This window comes from Choloepus didactylus, chromosome 10 (genome assembly GCF_015220235.1).
Source record: "Choloepus didactylus isolate mChoDid1 chromosome 10, mChoDid1.pri, whole genome shotgun sequence".
In the NCBI taxonomy this organism is placed as follows: domain Eukaryota; kingdom Metazoa; phylum Chordata; class Mammalia; order Pilosa; family Megalonychidae; genus Choloepus; species Choloepus didactylus.
Window position 1 is genome coordinate 53807896 of NC_051316.1, and position 14992 is coordinate 53822887.

Below are 14992 nucleotides of genomic sequence, written 5' to 3' on the forward strand. Positions count from 1 at the left end.
TCTATTGCTCTGTCTTCTGAACGTATGAGAGCTAGCTGCACCCATCCTTGAACGAACACTGTAATTCACATATACAATTCCCATGAACAAGAACATTCTTTTATGCAATCCCATTAAATGCAGCTAAGAAGTACTAGAGATTCAACATTGATACAAAGCATACATTCTATATTTCCTCTTTTTTTTTTCCCCTATGTTTCAACTGTGTCCCTTTGAGCCTCCTGTCCTCCATCCTCAGATCCCATCCAGGGTCATCCTTGGCATTCAATTGTCATCTATTTAGACTGTCCTTTTTTTTTTTCTTTTCCTCAGTTGTGGAAACATATATACAGCCCAAATCTTCCCATTCTCCCACCTCCCTAGCCTTCCATTAGTGGGATTAATCACATTTAGAATGTTGTAATGCTATCTCTTTCCCACCATCCATTACTAGAAATTTCCCTTCACCTCAAACAGCAACCCTACACTCATTTCTTAACTCCCCATTGCCCCTTCCCCCATTTCTCTTAACCCATACTCTACTTTTCATCTCTATGGTCATATTCTCTGATAATTTCTTTGTGTTTACTGTGGGGCTTAAAATTAAACTCTTAAATCCATAACAATCTTGTTTTTCTTTGATATCAGCTTAACTTCAAAGGACACATAAACTCTGCTCCTATACTCCACCATTCCCCCACCTTTATATAGTTCTTGTCAAAACTTACATATTTTACATTGAGTTCAAAACCACTGATTTGTCATTAGAGTTTGTATTTTATATCATGTAGGAAGTAAATAGTGGAGTTACAATTCACAAATTATTGACTTCTATTTGTATTCCATTGTGGTCAGAGAATGTGCTTTGAGTATATCCAATTTTTTTTTTTTTAATTTCTTGAGGCATGTTTTATGTCCCAGCATATTAGTCCATTCTGGAGAAAGATCCATGATCACTAGAGAAAAATGAGTGTCTTGGTAATTTGGGATGTAAGGTTCTATATGTGTCTGCTAAAATTCTCTGTATCTCTTTCTCCTTTCTTTGTTTCTCTGTTGGTACCAAAGAGTATCAGAAGTAGGGCAGATACTTTTTATTATTAGCAAAATCTGTCAGCATTTGTTTGTGAAGAATTTAAGCTCTCCCTCAAATTTGGAGGAGAGTTTTGCTGGATAAAGTATTCTTGGTTGGAAATTTCTTTCTCGGTATTTTAAATATGTCATGCCACTGCCTTCGCCTCTGTGGTGGCCGCTGAGTAGTCACAACTTAGTCTTATGTTGTTTCCTTTGTATGTGGTGAATTGCTTTTCTCTTGCTGCTTTCAGAACTTGCTCCTTCTCTTCAGTATTTGACAGTCTGATCAGAATATGTCTCGGAGTGGGTTTATTTGGATTTATTCTATTTGGAGTTCGCTGGGCATTTATGCTTTGTGTATTTATATTGTGTAGGTTTGGGAAGTTTTCGCCAACAATTTCTTTGAATACTCTTTCTAGACCTTTACCCTTCTCTTCCCCTTCTGGGACACCAATGAGTCTTAAGTTTGGACGTTTTATTTTATCTGTCGTATCCGTGAGATCCATTTCGATTTTTTCGATTTTTTTCTCCATTGTTTCTTTTGTTCTTTCATTTTCTGTTCTGTGGACTTCTAGGACACTGAGTCATTGTTCAACTTCCTCTAATCTTGTATTGTGAGTATCCAGACTCTTTTTAATTTGGCCAACAGTTTCTTTTATTTCCATAAGATCTTCTGTTTTTTTATTTACTCTTGTAATGTCTTCTTTATGCTCTTCTAGGGTCTTCTTTATGTCCCTTATATCCTGTGCCATGGTCTTCTTCATGTCCTTTATATCCTTTGCCATGTTTTCGTTCCTCGATTGTAGTTCTTTGATTAATTGTGCCAAGTACTGTGTCTCTTCTGATATTTTGTTTTGGGTCTTTGGGATTGCACTCTCCATATCATCTGGTTTTATCATATGCATTAAGATTTTCTGTTGTTTTTGGCCTCTTGGCATTTGCTTTGCTTGATAAGGTTCTTTCAAGTTGTAAAAAAAAAAAAAATACCAATCTCATTTTTCAAAAGTACAAGTTGGTGGTGTATACTGTCTCTAACTAACCAGCAGATGGTGTCTGCGAGTCACCTATACCCCTCAAGTCAGTTCTCAACTTTGTTCTTGTGGTGTGTAGGGAAATGAGTCTTGTGGGGTTCAGTTGGTGAACTCAATTTGGGTGTGTTGCTGGAGTTGTCCACCCTGAATGTGGGGCGTGTGTCCTGGTGCCTAGGGAGGCAGGGCAGCTTTAATATTCAAACCTCCCAGGTGTTCCCGGAGATTCAAGGCTGTTGCAAGAGTCTAAGCCTTCATTTCAGTTCTGCCCCCGATCCTCTCTGACACTGACCCACAAACCACTGGCATTGACGTAGCATCCCTGGGTTTTCTGAGCAGGCCCCCTTTCTCAGCTGTGATCTTCCAGGACCTCTCCTGAGGGAAGGCTATGCTACATCACAAGTGCGCGCCATCCCTCAAAGGAAGCCCGGGGCTGCTGGGCCGTGTAGGGGCACTCTCAGCATGATGAAAAGATGGCTGAACAGGGCATCCCCAGCCTTCCCCTCTCCTTATACAGTTCCTCCTTCCCAGCTCAGGGACAACTGGTGCTGCTCTGGGCTGTGGGCACAGCCCTGGGCAGGAGTGTCTCCAGCCTGCTGGGGAGCGGCTGCAAGCAGCAGGGTTTCTTTCTCCTTCTGGCTCTCCCCTCCGCTCCCGTGGCCTTGAGGGAATCTGCAGCGGGCTGTCCTCCACGCCAAACACCGAGAGGCCATCTCAGACTTCTGCCGTGTTTCCACTGCACGGTTTTCACCATCGCAAATGCAGCCGCTCCTGGTTTTCCCCCCCCCTTTTTTTTTTTTTAAAAGAACCAGTCTGTCTCTGAATGCCAACCGCTGGCTTCCCCACACTGCAGCATGGCTGCAGGTCTTTCAGCTGGTTTACTCACTCGTTTCAGAATGCAGACTCCCGTTTTCACCAAGTGTACGGCCCCTCTGGTTCTAGCAGACCTTGTCCAGCTGGTGCATTACTGAAACAAGTATTCTGGGTCACCTTCTGGTTTTTATCTAGTATTTTTCATGGAGGTGTTATTTTGCCCTGTCTCATCTAGCCGCTGTCTTAGGTTTCCTTTTCTTTGCTTTATTTTTGCACAAAAATATTTAACTCATGTTTTCAGTGTTTTTGACTGTAGAACCATACTGTGTGTTTATATGTATTTTTTGCTACTCATGTCAATGCATGTAGCTGAAGCTCATTTCATTTTCAATCCTATATGGTATTCTACTATATGAATATGCCACAGTTTATTTTCACTTTCTTGTTACTGAACATCTGGTTGTTTCTAATTTTTTTTTTTCAATTATACATAATACAATGAACATTGTACACATCTGATAACACATAAACAAGGCTTGTAGAATATATATATCTAGAGGTGAAATTGGTAGATTATAGCGTATGCATTTGTTCACATTTGAGAAAACTGTAAATTATTTACAAAATGGTGGTGTTCCAGTTTATACTTCTACCAGCAGAGCATAAGAGTTTCCATAATAATGCTTTGTATATTTGTGTTTGTCTTTTTTTTCACTAAATAAATTTCCTTAAAGTGTGTTTGTTTTCACAGTGGTTCTGTGCAGGTTTACACAATAGATAATACCACTGGAGCTATGCTACTCTCTCATAAATTAGAGCTAACAGCAAAACAATATCCTGGTGAGTCCTTTTCTGTTTTTTTTATTGAACATTTTTAATATATTGGGAATGATATGTATAGTGAATACTGATTTTGAATTAATGATGTACAGTATAGATCAAATATTGTTAGAACATACATTGTAACAGTGTTTTGTGTGACCAGAGGATTTTTTTGTAGCTAGAGAATCTCCTGTGACACTGCTTTTATCTCTTCTTAGTTTCCTAAGGCTTCTGTACCAAAGCACTACAAACTTGCTGGCTTAAAACAACAGAAATGTATTGCCTCACAGTTCTGGATGTTAGAAGTCCACAGTCTGTAGGGAGAATCCTTCTTTGCCTCTTCCTAGCTTCTGGTGGCAATTCTTGGGCTTCAATCTTTGCCTCATTTATCACCTAGTGTTCTCTCCCGTGTCTGTCTGTGTTGCCTCTTTCCTTCTTACAAGGACACCAGTCACATTGGGTTAAGGGCCCACCCTGCTCCAGGATGACCTCATTTTAACTTGCCTATTTTCACCTGTAATGACCCATTTCCAAATAAGGGCACATTCTGAGTACTGGGGATTAGGACTTCAGTAAATCTATTTGGAGGATACAGTTCAACTCATAACACCTTCATGTAGTTCTCTCCGTACTCACTCTTGCTACCTCCATTTTAGCCCTATGTTTCTTGTTAGGTTTCATTGCATCTGTTATCAATTTGATTTATTCATTTGACAAATACTTATTGAATACCTACTCTGTGCTGTTTTAAATGCTGGATATTCAGCAGTAAACAAAGCAGAAATCCCTTTCTGAATCCTTTAGCGGATCTTCTGTTCATCAGATTAAATCTAAACTATTGTGTCATGGAAAATGCATTTGACTGAAAGTAACAGAAAACCCAACATTACCATGGCTTAAATTTTCTCAAATAACAATAAATCCAAAAGTAATCTTTCACTGACATTCATTTGGCCTTTCATTCATGGTCATAAGGTAGTTGCTGAGCTCCAGCCATTACTTCTGCATTTGAGTCAAGAAGAAAGGAGGAAGCAAGGCACATCTCTTTCTTTGATTGGGATATCTAAAGCTTTCCCAGAAGCATGCCCACCTCCCACCAGTTCTAGCTGTCTTCCACTTACATGTAATTGGTCATAACTGTATCACTTTACACTTCAAGAAAAATTTAGAAAGTGTTGCCGTTTACAAGCCATTATGGTAGAAATGGGCAAGGGAGGAGGATATGAAAAGGGGTTGGATTAATCAGCAAACTGTTTCTACCACATATGTGGCATATAGCACCTTCTGCCAAATGTCTCTGGCATTATTTCTTGGTTTACTGCACCCTTGGTATCTCTATAATTTCACAGCATCCCTTTGCCACAAGAGATGCCAAAAGTTCCATTTATTTAGTAGTTAGGTTCAAACAACTTAATATGATATATTGCCTAGCAGCATAGTAGCATTTTTAAAAAATACACAGAATTGGAAAGAAAAAATATTTTTATTTCATTCTTAACCACAGTTTCTTACTAATGTGATATATACACCTTTTGGACATTACACAGTTTCTCAGACTTTAGAATCAGAATGGGCACCACTGTCCATCTTTCCTGTTCCACACAGATTTTCACATGGCACTTGCTTTTTATCATAGCAACTGCTGACACCCCAGCTCCAAAAAAGATATAACAACATCAGAAGGAATGGAGTGCAACCTAATGTTGAGACTGTTCCACCCAGAGCAAGTCATTTACATAGTATCTGACAGATTTGTGTATCACTTTGTTTCCCTTGGAAATTTAACATATCTCACAGCACCTCTGTGAGTTTCCTGTAGTGCCCTAGAATGCCTTGGCACGTAGCTACAGTCTTTAGCTTTGCTTAGTTTTACCAGACTGCCTGCCGATCCTTGACTACCTCTGTCTGTTTGATGCCTTTGACTCTCATACTCATCTCTCTGACTGAAGTGTCCTGTTTTTCTATCTGGAGGGTACCTTTTCATCTCTGAAGATATAACTCAAGTGACGTCTTTTATGATTAGGTAGAATATCATTCTCTCCTTTGTGCCCCCATTATAACCCTGCACATATGTCTTTCTTAGCATCGATGATGCTTTATCAAACTTATTAGCATCCATGTTTTTTTTTCTCCCTCCTGAACTGTAGGCCTTACATGTAGGACTGTTTCTTACCCATTTCCTTACACCAAGCTAGTTTAGCTTAGTGAGAAGCACATAGTAGAAATGTGATGAATGTGATTAATGTTTTTTAAGCTGAGGCCAATGGCCTTGCCAGTATTGCATTTATCAGTGGAATTTTTTTACTGCATGTCTTATGAATTTTGGTAATATACTCTGCCATATATCTGCATTAGTAATTGGGAGTCTTTTTCAAACTGTCTGTCCTTCCCCCATTCCTCAGATTTAGATATACTCCTGTTATTGAGAACAATTGCAATAAGACTACACAAATTTCTCTGATGTTTGGGTCAGAAAAAAATTGAGAATACCCACCTAAATTTAATTGAATAATAAAAATTTTATGGAACATATTCTCTCAGTGGAGCCTGAGATATCTCTTATAAAAATTTCAATTCAATATTAGAATATTAATATCTCTGTGGAGTTAATTAAAATGGGATTTGACGTGAGGTTTGTTAAAATGATGCATTTTCAATGGTAAAGATAGTTTTTTAATTGGTTCCTTAATTTGTGAAATGTAATGTAAATTACTTAAGTATGTAAAAGTCACAGTTCATGCAGTTGTTTGGAACTTTTTTTAATAACGAATATTTCAAACATATAAATACAGATTAAATAGTACTCTTAATGTTTTTAATTGTTAATGTTGATTTAGAGTTACCCACATATATACCAGTATTTTTGCCCAACATTTCTTTTAACAACTCAAACCTTCCACTTGAGGTCATTTTCTGCCTGAAATATATCCTTCAGAATTCCTTTAGTGAAGTTCTTGTGGTGAGAAACTTTCTATTTTTTTTCTTCTGAAAATATCTTTATTTTGCCCTTGTGATTTAATTTTATTTTAACTGGATGTATAGTTCTGTACTGACAATTTGTTTCTCTCAGTACATTGAAGGAATTGTTCCAATGTCATTGGGTTTCCATACATACTATTGAGAAGTCATCAAGTTGTATTCTCATTTCAGGAGAGTGGCATCTTTTCTCTTTAGCTGCTTTTAAGACCTCTTTGTCTTTCCTGTTCTGCAGTTTCACTATGATATTGTTCTAGTTTGCTAATGCTGCAGAATGCAAAACACCAGAGATGGATTGGCTTTTATAAAAAGGGGGTTTATTTGGCTACACAGGTACAGTCTTAAGGCCATAAAGTGTCCAATGTAACACATCAGTAATCGGGTACCTTCACTGGAGGATGGCCAATGGCGTCCGGAAAACCTCTGTTAGCTGGGAAGGCACGTGGCTGGTGTCTCCTCCAAAGTTCTGGTTTCAAAATGGCTTTCTCCCAGGACGTTCCTCTCTGGCAAGCTTGCTCCTCTTCAAAACGTCACTCACAGCTGCACTCAGTTCCTTCTCTTTGAGTCAGCTCATTTATGTGGCTCCACTGATCAAGGCCCACCCTGAATGGGTGGGGCCGTGCCTCCAAGGGAATATCTCATCAGAGTCATCACCCACAGCTGGGTGGGGCACATTCCAAGCAAATCTAATCAGCACCAAAACGTCTGCCCCACAAGACTACATCAAAGATAATGGCATTTGGGGGTCACAGTACATTCAAACTGGCACAGATATAGAAAGTGGAGATTTCTGATTTTTTTAACCTGCTTGAAACTCAGGCTTGCTGAAATCTGAGGCCACATGTCTTTTAACAGTTTTGGAATATTACCACTGTAAATATTGCCTCTTCCCTAATCTCTTTTTCTGGAATTCTCATTGAATATATGTTGACTTTCTTCTACTTCTCGTAATCTGGCTTTTAAATTTTTAATTTCTTTGTTTCTCTAGACTATATTCTAGTAATCTCTCCAAATCTGTCTTCTATTTCACTAATTCTCTCTTCATTTATGTCTAATAATGCTGCTTAAGATATCCATTAAGATTTTTATTTCAGTTACTTTTTTTTTTCATTTCTGGATGGTGTGTTTAGCTATTTTTCTAATTTGTGTTTTCCTTATTCATATTTTCAGTCTTCTATTTCTTTAGATACATTTTGTAGTTTATATTTTTATATATTTTATATTCTGTATCTTAACCCCAATATCTGAAGTCTTTTTGCATCTGTTTCTGCTATCTCTTGGTTCTTTGGGTTCTCACTCATTTGTTTATGCATTTTGGGATATTTGACTGCAAGGTTATTATTTACCTTGAAATTTATTTGTGTGACTGTTTTGAGACCTGGATTGAATTTCTGTTCTTCTAGAAAGGAATTGTGTCTGCTTCTTCCAGTCACCTGGGGCTACTACATCAATCTCAGCCCCTTTGCATTATATTCTCTGTGTAAGATCTTTTGAACTATGCAAATTGCACACATTCAGTGTGAGGGCTGACTTGTGGTTACAGATTCTCAGGGGAGCTTCTTTATTCTCCTTCCAGTACCATGGATGAAACATGAAATCTGTTCCTTGCTATTTCTTTCCCTTCTACATGGCAGGATTTATTTTGCATTCTCCTTTATACGATACATAATGCTGCTTATGTATAGTATAAAGGCTTTACATGGGCAGCTCCTATTAGATTCCTTGCCTTGGGCAAGCCCTACGCTTTATCTACTGGCCCCACACATGCTGTCATTCAGTAGAGAGAAAGTCAGGGTCTCCAGGTTTTGGCAGACAATTTCAGGGCGAAAATACTTCATGCACTTACTTACCTTCCAGTGTTTTGGGTTGTTCTGAGATGTGTGAGTACTCTACTCACCATTTTGCTTGTTTCAGTCTGGAGGATCATTAAGGATGTCTAATTTACTATGTTGCCAGAAATAGAAATTTGCTTCTTAAGTTTTTATCATTCTTACTGTAGAGCCTTAAGTACATGCATATATTTTTCTCTAAGGATAGTTTTTGCTGCAGCTCACAAGAACAGAGTGCTGTATGTCTTGATTGTGGTTTCTGGTCCTTTTATCTGTTTAATTATTTTAACCCCATACTTATTTTATGCTGTGCTTTTCAATACAATGGCTTCTAGCCACACATGTCTATTTAATTGAAATTAAATAAAATGTAAAGATCTCTTTCCTAAGTTACACTAGCCACATCTAGTGTTAATATGGCTAGTGGCTATCTATTGGCCCAAGCCAATAGAGAACTTTTTCATCATCATAGAAAGTACTGTTGATTAGTTTTGTTTGACAGCACTGTGTTGAGTCTTCCAGGTTGCTCTCTTTTCTCAAGTTCTTGAATGCTCATTCTGTCTTTTGTTGTGTGTTGACTCTCACTCTTGAGGTCTTGGTTATGGGAAAATTCTGACCCCTTGAGTTATGTAACTTTAGGCTATAAATCTCTTTAAGTTGTTGAGAGACTTGTATATTCCTCCTACATCTTCAACAGAGACAGACTTCCTTGTTTTCTTTTGACTTGGTTGGCAGATTAAGGTTGCAGCTCTTCAGGAGTCCTTGCATGATACAGTACCCTACATTCCAATTCCTGGAATTATGCTCGCCCAAGGCCTCTTTTTTTTTTTTTTTTTTCCAGTTTTCATATGGGAATGTGAAGCCCCAAGCATTTAACCAATCCTGGTTCTCATCCAGATCTTCTATCCATGAATTTCTAGCCTCCCTCCTCGCCATGGCTGCCTTAGCTCAGGCACTAAGTAACCAGTCTAGCTCTCCGTTTTCTTTTATCTTTTGGCTCTTGGAGAGTTTTCCTTTCTGTCTTGGATATTCAGCTCTGTAACAAAGCCTTTGAATTACTTTTTAGCATGTTTTTCTCATTGTTCAAATAATGATTTGTGATTCCCTGTTAGATAAATTCCCCATAATCCTGCCACCTGAATAATAACCATTAATATTTTAGTGTATATCCCTACAACTAGATTTTTTTTATTAAATGCAATTGTATTGAGATATATTCATATAACGTACAGTCCTTCAGAGTGTAGTCAGTTCATAGTTGTGCATTGATTACCACAATCAATCTTTGAACATTTTCATTACTCCAAAAAATAAAATAAAAATGAGAATAAAAAAGAACATCCAAAACATTCCATTCCCCTTCTCCTCCCATTGTTCATTTACTTTTTTTCACACTCATTGTTTTTTGTTTTAACTTTATCAAAAAATTAAAAAACAAACGATAAAAAACATTTCAAACAAAACCAAAACAAATAAGAAAAAACAATTAACCTAAAATAAGTACATTTCTTCCAATACGTTCCTACCCTACCCCAAGAAAATAAACAGACTATAACCCAACAAAGGAATAAGAAAAACAAATAACCTAAACTACGTAGCTTTCTGTGAGCTTGTTCCTACCATACCGCCCAGAAATTAACAAACCTTATTCATTCCTGAGCATTCCCATAACATTAAGTTTACCCTCCATAACTTATCGGTTCTTATTTGATTATTGTTCCCCCTTCAGTATTTGCTGTCTACCACTAGGTCCCCTACATTCTCCAATATAAATCATTTATTTTATATTTTTCACAGTGTTCATATTAGTGGTAACATACAATATTTCTCTTTTTGTGGCTGGCTTATTTTGCTCAGCATTATGTCTTCAAGGTTCATCCATGTCCTACAACTAGATTTTAAAACATGTATTAAAATCAGAAAATTGATAAATTCTGTTCATATGCATATTTATTTTATGAGTATTAGAAATACTGTTTATAACCTATGTTTTTCAATGACTGTTAACATCTTTTCTTAACAATCAGTATACATCTAAACTTTATTTTTTTAAACTTGCACACAGAATTGCTTTAATTTTTTAAACCTTAATTTGATATTATATGTTTCTTCATGGTTTCATCTTAAATAACTCTTCTGGACAAGTATAAAGTATAATAATATGTTTCTTATGTATGTTCCTGTTTATTTTTTATCTACATAGATAACATGGATATTAATATACATGAATTATGGTGGGAAATGCTAATGTGAGGATTCAAACATAGGCAGAGGAATATTCTGTTAACCAAGCCTTATTGTCTGTAGGCTAAAATCTATATACATCCCTTTGTAGCAAATATAGTCATAACAAAAATTTATTAGCTGCAAATGGAAAAAAAATTTAATTTTAAAGAATATGGTACCATAGATATTTTGACTTGCTGATGTGAGATGCTGGCATGTTTACTCTAACTCTGCATTAAAGAAACTTGAAATTTTCTCATTTAGTAGTTATTTATGGGGTTGAAAGAAGACCTACCTATAGTATTCAAACTGGAGTGTACTTACTTACTCCTAATATAAAGTTGAAAATCAATTTATTTTAACTTGGATTCCTTTGATATTGCCCATGCAGCATGAAGATAGTAGTAAAATATTAAACACCTTATACTTTGCAAAGTACTTTTACATTCAGTATTCGAGGTAGATGTTGTCCCCAGTTTACAAAAACTGACCTGGTCAAAGCCAAAGACTTTTAAAAGTACAGAGTCATAGTCATTCAAGCTAAATGTGACCAGAAGTGGCTTTAAGTTCTTATAATTCACTCGGGCACTGAATGTGTTCTGCTTAGATCAGGTAAAGGCTAGTAAGTAACTAATGTACTTACTGATTTTTAGTAGACCTAAATGAGCAGAATTCATCTGATTATTTGGAGGAATCATTCCTTGCTACTCATGTAGACCTGAAAATAGAGAGTAAAAAATACTAAGAATTTCTGAAGCAATGATTTATTTTTAACTCATCACTATTTCTTAACAGACATTTGGAACAAAACAGGAGCTGTTAAATTGGTCAAATGGTCTCCTGACAATAGCGTTGTAATAGTGACTTGGGAATATGGAGGCCTTTCTTTATGGAGTGTGTTTGGAGCCCAGCTGATTTGTACACTTGGAGGAGATTTTGCGTGAGTAAATTACAAAGCGGTTTGGATGAAGTAACTCCATTATCCCCAAGGCAACACACACACACCTTGTGTCATAGAGCTACCCTTTTTTGCCGCCTTTGATTCTTATCCCAAAACAATTTCTAAGATTTAGAAATAATCTTTTCAGAATGATTGATTCTCTTAAAACTGCTCACTCAATAAAATTGCATGTGATAATAGATTAGATTCAAGGCTGAATCAGACACAGTTTTGCTTTCATGTAGCTTATCATCATCTAACAGGAGAGGCAAGCCAGATACATAAATAACTAGTTGGAAGTGTAGAGTTACCTTATTAGTGGGTTGATAGGAGTAGGCTGGTATCTCTGCTCACTTCATATACTACCTTGAAACTTATTCCTGACAGAATGAACAAACCTTCCCAAACTACATAAGCCTGTCAAGAAGTCACTTAAGACCTAGAAGAATGTGTCTCAGTGATTAATTAGGTGAATTAGCCTAATTAGTCTAATATTTCATACATGATTATGTATTGCTGTTTTAAAGGAGCAAAATCAGTTTGAATGTAAAAATTAAAGCCAAAAATTATGTGTACTGTATGTAATTAGAAGGCTCTTTTAAATTAAGTTTCTACTCTGTTTCAGTTACCGGTCTGATGGTATAAAAAAAGACCCCCTGAGGATCAATTCTATGGTAAGCAGTTTCTGTAGAAAGTCGGTATAACGTAAGAAACTTGGATTTCATCGTCTTCTTTCTTTCATGCTTCACATCTTCTATGCTTTTTATAGTATAGGGGCATTTTCTGAACTTGGGTTTACCCAAGAATTACAACCACCATGGTTGCCTCTAATAGTGGCTCCCAGCTTCTCACCACCTACAACCCCTTTTGATGTCTGTCCCTACACTTACGTTTTAAAATAAATTTTTGACCAGTAGCATTTTTATAACTGCCAGTTGATGCTTCTGAATGGCAGGCAGTAGCCAGTGTTATCAGCCTCACTAAATTCATATTTCAGCCACAAGCTAAGAATTGAATCATTTTAGTTAACTTGTGCAGCTTTATCATGGGAAAACATAAAATTTGTATTGAGTTTTGAAATTTTCCTACAATTCACAGACATTCCCCTTACTGTTTTTTCTGCTCCCAGGTTGTATATCACTAATCTTGAAAATACTGTCATAGAATCTAGTCACTTTTATTATAACCTTCCCGTTTTACAGAGGATGAACTTTATGCCCTGAGAAACCAAATAGTTTGGTCAATGTAATGCAACAAAACAGTAGCCAAGCTGGAATGAAAACCCTAGGCTTAGAGCTTCCAATCCAGTGTTCTTTGCTCTGTACAAAACTGCATCTGTTTTAGATGCTTCTTGGCTAAGCTTTGGCTAGGTATCCTGGGTCTTCCTCTGTAAGGAATTTCTTTTTACTTGAGAGGCAGTTAAATTAAATTAGAAAGAGCAGCACATGTTTTTTAGGGTTGAGATCCTGAAACTTGAACTAAGATTGGAGTGTTGCATTTTCACTATTCTGGGTAGAGAGATGGTTTCCTCTGGAAATAGCTAAGATGTGGAAGAAGGGGTGATTCTTTTCTGCATTAAGTTTGTTATGGTTTCCCCAACCTTCAGAAGTCATTAATAATGCTGTTGTTGGTTATTTCAGAGTTTGAATATTTGGAGCTAGTAAAGAATAACAAATTTTTTATTGCTTTGATTGTTTTCCCTTCTCCTTACCTCCTCTCCCTCTACCACAAGAGCTGGGGTGCAGAAGGCTATCACCTATGGGTAATAAGTGGATTTGGTTCTGAAAATACTGAAATTGAGTCTGACCTCAAGAGTATAGTTAAACAGCCTGGCATTCTGCTGTTTCAATTTATCAAGAGTGTACTCACCGTAAACCCTTGTATGGTAAGTGTATTTAAAACTCTTGAATTTTTTTTAGTGGTTTTTTAGTGGTTTATTTTAGAATTTCACACTCTTCTTTATGACACAGATATGTTGATATGTATTCCTAATGTTCGCATGTTGTCTTTTTTTGTGTTTGTGTTTTTTTTAATTTATCTTAAGTTTACACCAAAATTTTATTTCTGAGCAGGTTTTGTGTCTCTGGTGTTTTGTTTTGTTTTAAAATAGGGTCACAGTAATTGGAAGAAAAGTAATATTTACAGATTTACTTGAATAGCCTGAATAACCTAGTCTTTATCTCAATAGCATTTCCCAAAGTGTTTCCACCAGGCACTACTTGTAAGACTGTTAATAGTAATTACACAGGGGAAAAATGTTCTCTTGTTTCTAAGTATGAAATATAGGGATTGACAAAACTATAGAGATTTCTTTATTTTAAGACTCCACAGTCTTTATAGCTGATGTGCAGTTTGAAAATCCAAAAGTTGTTATTTAAAAAGATGCGTTTTCCAGGTTATTTAACTATGAAGTTTTAAGAAACACCTTGAAGAAAATATTTCTAGGAACCTGCTTTGAGAAACACTGTCTCAAAAAACTCCTCACATTTATCAATCTGGAATTTTATATATATATATTTACATGTTAGTACTGTGTATCTTAATACCTCCCAACCAGTAGATTTTAAAATATTTCATGCAGCCAATTTCTGATTTAAAAATTACAGCACATTGAGAAAGAATGTAAAAATAGCCTGCATCTCAGATCCCATATCAGTACTTGAAACTTAAAGATCCATCCCCAGAAGAACAAGAGTATTCTTTCTTCCCAGATAATAATTAACAGGCACCCTGGAGTTTTATGTCAAGACAACATTTGGACAACAATGGAAAGGCGAGGGGTGGCTGCTAATCTGTCTCATTTGAATAATCATTGAAGAGTACTTCCCACCTTTGAGGATGCTGGCCTTCTAATTGAAAACTAGGGCATAATCACAAGAGCAGAGACTATCTTACTTGTCTGAATAGCCTCACAATCTGGCATAGTCCTTAGCACTAAAAAAGCATTTACCAAATGAGTGTTAAATTGTTCTGAATCAGGACTACAGGCTTAAGCTACTCTTTCTCCTTCCTTGTGATTTAGAAGCTCCTCCAGCATCCAATTATCCCCATCTCAAATTAGCCCCCTCTTCCTGCCACGGGGTACGTGGGTGAGCACACACATACTTTTTGGCGGAACATATTTTCTTACCACCTTTCATGAGGTATTTTATGTGAAAGTATTTTATAAACTGTAAACAATGAGTAGTTATGCTCACTTTTTCAGATGGAAAATCTTTCATAGCATTGCCATATCAGAATGATATGTAATGTAGTAATAAAAGGTGCTGCCATAGCATTTGTAAACTTAGGTATGTTTTGGCATCTAT

The 14992-nt window shown here is 36.6% G+C and overlaps 1 protein-coding gene across 3 annotated transcripts in view; it reads left to right on the forward strand.

Annotated features, from left to right (window-relative positions):
• The window catches only part of RIC1 (RIC1 homolog, RAB6A GEF complex partner 1), a 215779-nt gene that overhangs the window by 154099 nt on the left and 46688 nt on the right, over positions 1-14992 (forward strand). For all 3 annotated transcript variants that reach the window (XM_037797276.1, XM_037797275.1, XM_037797274.1), the window contains exons 8-11: positions 3643-3731; positions 11540-11684; positions 12310-12358; positions 13417-13569. In XM_037797276.1, coding sequence (XP_037653204.1) covers positions 3643-3731; positions 11540-11684; positions 12310-12358; positions 13417-13569 — 436 coding nt within the window. The remainder of the gene's footprint in view (positions 1-3642; positions 3732-11539; positions 11685-12309; positions 12359-13416; positions 13570-14992) is intronic.